General features: G+C 40.3%; 1 protein-coding gene across 1 annotated transcript in view; it reads left to right on the top strand.

Annotated features, from left to right (window-relative positions):
* The first annotated feature begins 1,798 nt into the window (after positions 1-1,798).
* The window catches only part of glis3 (GLIS family zinc finger 3), a 14,066-nt gene continuing 5,871 nt past the window's right edge, over positions 1,799-9,993 (top strand). Inside the window, exons 1-3 of the mRNA XM_005735349.1 lie at positions 1,799-2,180; positions 2,794-2,968; positions 3,049-4,195. Of these exons, the coding sequence (XP_005735406.1) occupies positions 1,799-2,180; positions 2,794-2,968; positions 3,049-4,195 (1,704 nt within the window). The remainder of the gene's footprint in view (positions 2,181-2,793; positions 2,969-3,048; positions 4,196-9,993) is intronic.

Below are 9,993 nucleotides of genomic sequence, written 5' to 3'. Positions count from 1 at the left end.
AGCCACCTGCCCTCCTTCTATAAACATTCTGGTTTCCATGCCAGCCTGGAGCAGGATCCACAGAGCAAACACTCCAGCAGCCAGCAGAAAAGAGCCCAACAATGTGGAGGGCTGGAGGAGGAGAAGGAAGAGAAGGAAAGCGTAAGAGGGCGGGTGGGTGTGTGTTTGTGGGGGGGGCAAGCAGGTACAGCAGGTCCATGCAACACAAAGCAACGTACAAATTATGACTTGTGCTGAATGGCAACCAAGCAAAGGATTTGTAGATATAATATCATATAATATATAATATCAGCATTAGGGAGCGTTGCATTCTTCAAGTAAAGCCCTGGCTCGTCTCTCCGCTTTCATTAAATAAATTTAGAGTTCTGATTAGACGTTGTTTTAACATTACTGCTAAAACAATAGCAGTAATGTTTTCAATATAATTAAATCTGGAGAGGTCCGTCAGCGATACAAAGGAGAAACGAACGAATTTCTGCAATTTGGATTGAGCAAAGTATGAGTTGCAGTAATTGCACTGGAAAAGATTTTTGATTGGATTTTCCTCCTTCTCAGAGCAAACTTAAAGGATTTTTTCAGATCCTCGGCGTAAGCGTGCAATAAAAACATAAATAAATCACCTTTAAAAAGAAAAAAAGTAGGCCACTGAGCTGGCTCACACTCTTTCCCTTACTCACAGCTGATGATTTACCTCAAAGTCTTTCACATGACACCAAAGATTACCTGAAGCCATATTAAAATGTGAAATCGGTGCGCGAGGTGGATGTTTAAAAATCTTTCTGCGCTGAAAAAAAATTGAAACGACTTTAGAAAAATAAATACATAGTTGAGAGTTTTTCTGTAACAAGTACATATTTAAATATATATGTGATAAAGAATATGTGTTAAAAATTTATCACGGTGGCGCGTGCGCTCACCTGAACGCGTTGCCTCGCGTGCACGCTCACAAGCACATTAAGGGCTACAAAAAAATGTAATTATTGACTCTTAAGGTGCACTCAGTCTGAAATGACGTCGCTGATATAATGCCGTGTCAAGGGCAAAAGAGTAATCGGGAAAGTTCCTGGAAACGGAGTGAGCTGGGACGCCGCGGATTCCGCAGAGGTTTCGCTGCCCTGCTCCGCGCACACCGAGAGAAACGCGACAGTTGATCACCCGGAGTAGTTACCCGGATTACAGTCACAGCGGAGGACTGGAGGAGCCATTCATCCTGACATGAAACTTGAGGGGAAAGTATTTGCGACAACAACAACAGCAGCAGCCGCAGGTAAATTCATGCGTCATGAATTATAGCGAACCCAAAACTTCACTGCAGAGGTCATAGTTTTAACCAGTTTGAGCACTTTCTTAGATGAGTAGATGCTTTCAGTATAGAAAAGTGAAAACACTATAGGCTTACGTGTAAGAAAGTTCCTGTTTATGGTCCTGAATACATTAACACTTACTGATCATGTTTTTATTTGAATTAACCATGTTTTATTCTAGGATAGCTTTGCTTGATGATTAATATGCTTTTAGGTTTTCAAGAGGAAACATTGTAATCTTATTACAAATATACAGAGCTAGTTATGGTTGAGTGGTTCTGTGCCAAAGTACACAGACTGTACATTGTTGGTTTACTTTTAAAATGCTTTATTTAGATATGTTATTGCACACATACAGTATGTTTTATGTTTTGTTGTGCTTGGGTTATTTCCTAGGTGTGAGCCTTGGTTTACCAGTTTCTGTATAAAGCAAACACAACTACTTGAATCAGCTTCCTTCTGCACTCCAGACTTTTGGGAAATCTGTCATAGCCATGAGCGGGAAAGGGTGTCAGCTCCTGGTGTCACCTTGTAGTGTGTCCCCATCGCTAAGTGTGATCAGAGGACACCAGTCCCAGTCCATCAGGATGCCTGTATCTTCCTCTCAGCAGAGCAACCTTAGTTCCTCTTCTGGGAGAATGCAGAAAGTGAAAAGAGGGACGGTTCATTCCTTTGCCTCTGAAGAACAGGGTGAAACTCATGTTATGCTGCCAAGCCTGAGTCTTCGCAGACAGGTGTTGACCAATGGAAAACATCTAAACATGCCGAGTAGATCCCCACACCAGCAACCACCTACTCAACATCCTATAAACACAAAAGGGGCAACTGCCATACAGACAAGACTCTCTGACAGCTTTAAAGGTAAAAAAAAAAGAAGTCTACCCAACTGTAACTAACCCACTTGTGTGAGGAAAATGTAAATGAGACTTTCTAGCTTTAAAACAGTGCAATACTCTGAAAGCCCAGCTCAGCACACAATCTGTCTCAATTTTAACTGAGAAATCAGGGTGCACATATCCCATAAAAAAATAAAAAATAAAGCAATAGCAGTAATGTTTTCAAACTTCTTCCCTTCCCTGGAGCCAAAAGTGTACTTTTCCTCTGCATTCTTGACATCTTCTGTATTTTTTTTCCTTTTGTTAGACATCTTGTTCTCATATTTACTAACAATTTACCAAGCACAGGGCCTAAAAGTGCAGTTTTCCACAGAAAAGTGCAAGCAGATGAAGAGCTCATTAGTGATTAACAGAGCAGATAGTGTCTCTGTCCTGGTTGGTGAGGGAAATAATCTGCTCTATAATATTAGTTAAAGAACAGCCCACTTAATGTGCGGTATTTCAGTTTGAATTATTGTTTTCAGTGGCTTTTCCTGACAGTGGTGTAATGTTATTGCAAAGCTTTAAACTGATTTGTGAACATTTGTTTTTGCTTAGCTTGCATATCCCTTGTGGATATTTTGCTTATTTAATTCTGGGCTTGTGTCCAGCAGATTGCTCTCTGTCTGGGCCTACCATGGATGTATTTGGTCAAGCAGCTGCTGTTAATGTAACAGTGACCAGCAGTCCAATGGCTCTTGTCAAAGGCCAGCCATATACTGCAGGACCCGCAGTGCCTCACCCTCCTCTGCAGTCTCACAGTGTGCCGGTTCCCTACTCTGACACCAGGTGAGTGATATCAGTAAATGTTATGTGCCGATAAAAGAGTTAAGAGTGTTGCTCAAGTGAATCACAACCGTTTTTTTCAGGTCCTTACTGTCCAGAGAATCCTTGGCATCCACCACCCTCAGTCTGTTTGAAACACAGTCAATGTTTAGTGGCAGACATGACTGGCCATATGGTTACCGTGTGCTTCCTCCTCTGGGATTACCTCAGTGCTCTGCCCAAGCCAGCGAGGGCGGCGAGCAGCTCAGCCTTTCTCCTGGCACAGCCATGTCGGGCACGACCATATCCGGTGGCACAAGCACTTCTGCCTCCTTGCCTTCATACCTCTTTGCAGGTGAGGCCGGAAGCCCCAGACAGACACGCGCTAAGAAGAGAGCACTCTCCATGTCGCCTTTGTCAGATGTCATGGGTATAGATTTTAACTCCATTATACGCACATCACCTACCTCACTTGTAGCATATATCAACGGTTATACCTCTCCAGCCTCCCACCCCACACTCTCACCTGTTCAGTCCGAGAGTTACGGTCACTTCCTGGGCGTGAGAGGCCGCTGCATCCCACAGAGCCATCTGTACAGCATGACAGGCTCTTCACAAGCTCTGGCCCCGCAGTCGACATGTGGAAATATGCAGATGCTTGAGGAGGGAATGGGCCTGGAAAGCCAGATGGCTAACATGGTGGTGGAACAGCAGTGCCTCCCAGATGAAGAAGGGGTGCTGGAGAAGACCTCAGACAGCTGCAGCCCAGCCGCCAATAAAATGCTGCTACCTCTACAGTTAGACCCATCGCTGTTGACTCCTGTCTCAGAATCCACTCCTCCACATGGGCCTCCACCACCCTACTACTCACACCAGCACATTCACCTCTCCAGACATCAGTGCAAAAAAAAGCCCCTTACTCAGGAGCCTGTCACAAAGGGTGCCATTCCCCCAGTCCATCCCAGGCACGGGGTCAGTTTTTTACCCCAGATTCCAATGCTGGAGGAAGAAGAAGGAGAACTGGAGGAGTATGGGGCTCACTGCTGCAGGTGGTTGGACTGCAATGCAGTTTATGACCAAAAGGAGGAGTTGGTAAGGCACATAGAAAAGCTGCATGTGGACCAGCGGAAGGCTGAGGATTTCACATGTTACTGGGCAGCCTGTCCACGCAACTTCAAGCCATTCAATGCACGATACAAGCTTCTTATCCACATGAGGGTCCATTCAGGAGAAAAACCCAACAAATGCTCGGTATATCTTGCAGACATTTCTATATTCATTCAAGTTTTCATGCAACTAAATTCAATATTTTACTTTTTTTTTTCATTGCCTTTTGAAAAAACAAAAATGCTGCACGCTATCTCACTTGAAACAACACGCAGATAGCAAAGCTTGCTTTTAATCAGATGAATATTTATTTTACTCAACTGGTGAAAAAAACTGAGTAAATACAGTCAAAGCAAGTAGACAATGAATGTCAAGGCTCGCTGCTTTCAGTTCGGATTGTTGCTTCAAAGCCACCGTGCCTAGTTTCCAGCAAATTCCTTCATGTGCTCTGAGTTTATAGCCAGTGTTTAGATCAGAAATATAGGGTCCCTCTCTTCTTCTAACTTAAGCCATGGAATAATTAGCACAGCTCTGTGATAATTGACATGGGAGTTAACTCCATTATATCCGTATTATATCAGCACAAAGGAGGCACAGAACAGAACTTTAGATCTGGCATGGCACCACAGCCCTCTCGTAGCGACTCTGCCTGTCAGCTGCCAGGAGTTTGCCAGGTCACCATCTGACAAACTTGGCGGTGGTTCTGGGAAGGTTGATGCCCTGTAGTCAGGAGCTGTTTGGCTAGTGAGACAGACTTTATCCATCCATGATTATTGATTGAAGATTTGTGTCTCCGAGATAAGTGATGTAATTCTCTTAGATCTGTTGCGGTTTAATAATCTATTTACTGGTTGTTTTTTCCATCCTAGAGTCAAAATCCAATGTAAAAACAAGTCTATGAGTCCATATTAACATTGTTGCACCAAATTCCTTCTAGAAGTAAGTCACAAAACTTGGCAGCCATCATTTACCAGTAAAAAATTATACTTCTACCACCATCTTTGCCGTTGTTGTATTCACTCAGAGATTTCAATTCAGGCTGTGCTTTGAGCTAAATGATAACATGTAAATATTAAGCAGATATTATCTTTTCATAAGCTTTTAACAGAAAAATTGTAATACAAAAATTTGTGATAACATCTTCTAGTTTCTTCTAAATTGGCCTGTTGGGATAATGGTAGTTACAAGTCATCCTCATAAGACCACAAAACCCTCTGAAAATATTATAATAAGGTTAGGTCTAAAGATACTTTAAAATTTTTAATGTCTGGCAGTACAGGAGAAAAAGGTTGATGATCAATAACAATAGCCAATATGTCTAGTTATATCAAGTTTTATGTTGCCTTTTCAGTGGACAATTTCCTGTCGTAAACAGCTTGAGCCACCCTGCATTTCTTTATATTTTGCTTGGAAAATTGGAAACAGGCGCAGTGACTAATTTAAACATGCTCAGACATACATGGAAAATTAGTTCATGAGGCAAAAAGACAGTTTATACAATTCTGATGAGCTTGAAAATCAATATTTGGTATGATCGCTGTTATTCACCTTTATTCTTCATAACGGATTGAACTCTCTTAGGCAGCTTTCATGTGATTTATTTAAGTAGTCTTTGTAATAGTTCTACAGAGTTCTTGGAGGACGTTCAATGCGTTTTACTTTTTGTTCTGTTCACTTTCACAATGATCCCAAAGTGCTTCAATAATGTCGAGCTCCGGGCACTGCGGAGGCCAATCCATGACTGATAGTTTGGGCATGCATTCATTGAACTGGCAGTGTGTTTGCCATCACAGTCATGCTGGAATATGAAGCCACTGGCAGTCAGTTCCTTTCCATATAGCACTGCATGGTGGATTAAAATCTGGTACTTGGTGATAGTATTTTTTGTGTTGACACTGTGACCATCACCAACACCATAACAGAGACAGATGACTATAGGCACTAACTGTTGTACCTGTCTCCTGACATTTTTCATATTGGTGAGGAAAATAATTTAATTTAAAGTATGGAGCAATTTCTTCACAAGACTTGTTGCTACTGATTTTCAGGCCAGTTCTTGTGTAATTTGGCATACTTCACCCTTTTCTCCCTTCCTTAAGAATTTCTGATGAGGCTTCAATGAACAGTAGATGGACCAACTGAAGGGCCAGATGGATCTCTTAGGTCCTATGCCCGGTTTTTGCTGGAAATTTTTTCTGTTTTTTAAGGACGTGACTTTTAGATACTGTTCTGCTTTAGAGTTTGGCCTTTTTTTTTTTAAGCTTGCAACTTTTTCTTTTGTCCTTCACATCAGAAAAAAAATACTATTTTCTTTTTTGGCATTTTCCATGGACTTATCTTTTTCAGTTATTCAGTTTTACTAAAGAAATGGGAACAAATTACATGTTTTTGTGACAGGCTGCTAGTAAAGAAGTGCACAAAGATACAATTTAAAATTTGTTCTTTGTTGAGTACAACCTGTTCATCCCTTGAGTAAGGTCGCTATTTAGTCTTGTATGATTCATAAATCGATGTCAAGTGGCTTAAGAAACAGGTACAAGGATTAAAACTGAAAATGAGTTTTTAAAAAAGCAATTAATGTCCAAAGAAAACTTTGAAAGCCTGGAGAACTATTACTCAAGACCACTTAAAAAAAAAAATTACAACAAAGTCTGGCAAAATATAAAGAAATGAGGGTTGGTTCAAGGGGATCGCTGAAGTAGTGAGGACTCATTGCCTGGATAATGTGGCTCTCTTCAGCCACTATTTGTTGAGATGTTTTATGAAAAGACATAAATGTCAAACTACTAAAATCAGTAGAATACGTTACCTCGGACCATTAAATGTCTGGACCCAACACGTTTGGTAATTGTTGAAATATTAAATTTTAAACCAAAGTAATAAAAAGGTTGATACTATCAACACTTCTTCACTTTTACTTATAGTCAGGCAGGTAAAATAAAATGTTTGAATTGTATTATCTGCTTTGCTTTGTCATCACTCTCGCTGTGAAAATACCAAAGTAAGTTGATTAATTAACAAACCACCGGCCAAACATGCTTCATGTCGCTGCTTTCATCAAGTTAATTTTTAACAGCGTGCATGCCTGCTGTCGACCTTTTGATCCAAAATACTCACTTATTAGTTGAAACCAGGTCTGTTGCCATGGGGCTGCAATCATTGGATGGGTTTGCATTCCCTGTAATCATTCAATAATGATTCAATCCAGTGGGTACAGCCTACTTCCTAAAAGCAGAACTGAAACGACGTCTGCAACAGAATAATTCTAAGAATATGGAGAAAACACATTTAAACGTATTGCGCATGTGCCTTAATAAGATATTTTTATTTAAGGTCATGGCTAAACATTATTGCTGTAATTCATTCTTTTTTTTCTCTGCTTATATGAACATATTCATTAACCAGAAAACAATTCAAAGGTTATTAATAAGGTTTTTGCTAGATATTAGAACAAAGTGAGAAAAGTTAGGAAAGCAACTGATACATTTATATTTAGAGAAACTGACATCCAGGATGTAGAGCCTTGCTTTTCTCAGGGAATTACTGGCAGGTAAAAAAAAAAAAAATGCTTTATAGGTTTATGAAATGTTCAAGCCCGCACCACAACAAAGAGGTAGCTCTTGTTACACAGTAAAGATAGGGCAGGCCCAGACTTGCACCTGATATCTGACAGTCTGTTTAATGATGATTGATGAGTTTGTTAATGTATGCCTGGGTTTGTGCGTCTCTATGATTTAAGCATGTAAGATTTTAAAGGGATAGTTTGAGTCCAAACAACAGATTTTCACAGCAATGATGTGGCAGCAGGATTATTTTTATTTATTTGTTTTTTTATATATATTCTGTGCTGTTTGCACAGATTGCATGGCTCCTCAGGTGGTAGAGACATGCCTCGTTCTCTGGTATGAGTCGCTTGTACATTGTGGAAGCAGTGTTTTCTAATATCACCACAACTCTGAACGTAATAATTGAAAAAATATATCCATCTTACTTACCTTACCTAATTTTCATTAATCAGAATTTGAAATATGACAGATTGATAATAGTGTATATCAAGTAAAAAAAAGAATTAATTTTTCTTGCTTTTCCTTCAATATCAGCCAGTGTCTTTTTTCGATGTATGATGATGAAATTGGAGTTTCTTCACTTTAAATGTCCTTACATGAGCCACTTGTAACCTGATCACTTGCCAATGCCACTAAAGGCATGCCTGATGAGATTTCAGGTCCGGCAACATTTTAAGAGCCATTTTTACAATAGTTCAGAGTGATCTAACTCAGTCATCACTTCAAAATAATTCATATTACTTTTGTTTGTTTGTGTTTTTCTGAGAGGCTGCAGAGTCTCACTTAAAATGTTATATTCCATGTGAAATTTAGAAGTAAGTGACGGCAGAGAGAGAAAAAACAATAGTAGTCAATACGATCAAGAAAGGAGCAGAAATATCACTTGTGAAACAGCGAAGAGTGGATTCCAGAGTGAATTGACCTCAGAGTAACACTGGGCACCGGGCAGAGTCTGCTGGCACAGACTGGAGCTGTCATTGTTCAGCCAGGGCATTAGTACCTGCCAGGGCCTGTCAGAAGCTGGCTGTAACACTCATCAACACTGAGGAGCCATACTGCTTTCTTTTCAGGCCAAATGTCCCTTGTTACAGACTAAAAAGCCCCCTATGCTTTATGAGAGCTTCGTGAGACAGACAGAAAGAAAGAGAGTTACACAGTTACCTTCCCTTCAGATAGTCCTGGAGTCCTGGCAGGGATTCAGCTGCATGCTGGTTCTCACTTGTCTGTCCACTGTGGCTCTGAGAGACTATTTATCTCTGTCTGTGCTGTTTTTTTTCTAGAGGCAATTTGGTTTGGGGGTATTTTGTTAATTCTTTTCTTTACCGTGTGTTTAGGATTGGTCTATTTTGCCAATGCAACCCTTTGTAAGGGAACAATCAGAATTGGAAAGAGTGCTCCATTATTCTCATGCACTGAAAGAGGTTATGTAAAGCATTTGATTGGTTGTTCCATTGTACCGTTTTGTTATGTTTTTAATGCAGTGAATTTGCCTTAAGAAATTATTACGAATTCTTTGTATCCGGTCTTCGGCAGCCTGGACCAAATGCGTTTTCCAGCTTCCGTGCAACGTGCAAAAAATGATCGGCATAACAGCGAGTTGGAACAATAGTTTTGCTGGAAACATTTAGCAAACTGTGATGTGAAAAATATGTTGTTGTGAGGTTAATTGCAAACAGCATGTGCTCGTTAGTGTTCTAGAGAATAGATGTTGATAATAATTAGCAGTCGTGATGAAAAAAGATTAGCAATTAATTTAGCCTCGGCAGTGATGACTGAGAGGTATCAGTATGTGAGGCATTCAGTGTTGGAGGAAAAATAACAATATCAGACATGGTCTATGTGTTTTGTCCATGAGGCTTACTAAAGACATTCCAAACCCCCCTGTGAGCAGGAAGAAGGAAAGTAAGGTCCTGGCCTTACCAAAGACAAGCTTTGATGAGTCACATATTTCCACAATGAAGTCAGTGTGGTCACATTATACTGCAGAAGTAGTTGTTTTCTTCGTTGGAATTACCAGGGCATTAGTATTTTCCAGAAACTCCAGCCACTGAGCATGTGGGAGGTCATGTGTATGATGCTGTTGCAGTGTATTTCTTTAATTTTTAGTCATCAGATTTACAGTAAATGTATCAGGTCTACTAAAAAGTCAACTTTTTTCTTTTACTTTTTTCTTTCTTTTTTTTTTGTTGCAACCAACTGCTGTCAAGGTGATACAAGGCAGAAGATTGAAAACACACAAGAACAAAAACAATAGATGTATGAGTGTATAAACACTGACCCCTGCTGGTGTTGCTACCAGCATCAAAGGTATTAATTTACCTCAAATTTTGTATTTGTGAGAAATGTAAACCGGGGAGGGGGGGGGGGCAGGGGGGG

Source organism: Pundamilia nyererei, unplaced genomic scaffold (genome assembly GCF_000239375.1).
Source record: "Pundamilia nyererei isolate P.nyererei 1_Seehausen unplaced genomic scaffold, PunNye1.0 scaffold00063, whole genome shotgun sequence".
In the NCBI taxonomy this organism is placed as follows: domain Eukaryota; kingdom Metazoa; phylum Chordata; class Actinopteri; order Cichliformes; family Cichlidae; genus Pundamilia; species Pundamilia nyererei.
This window is presented reverse-complemented; position numbering and strand designations above follow the sequence as displayed.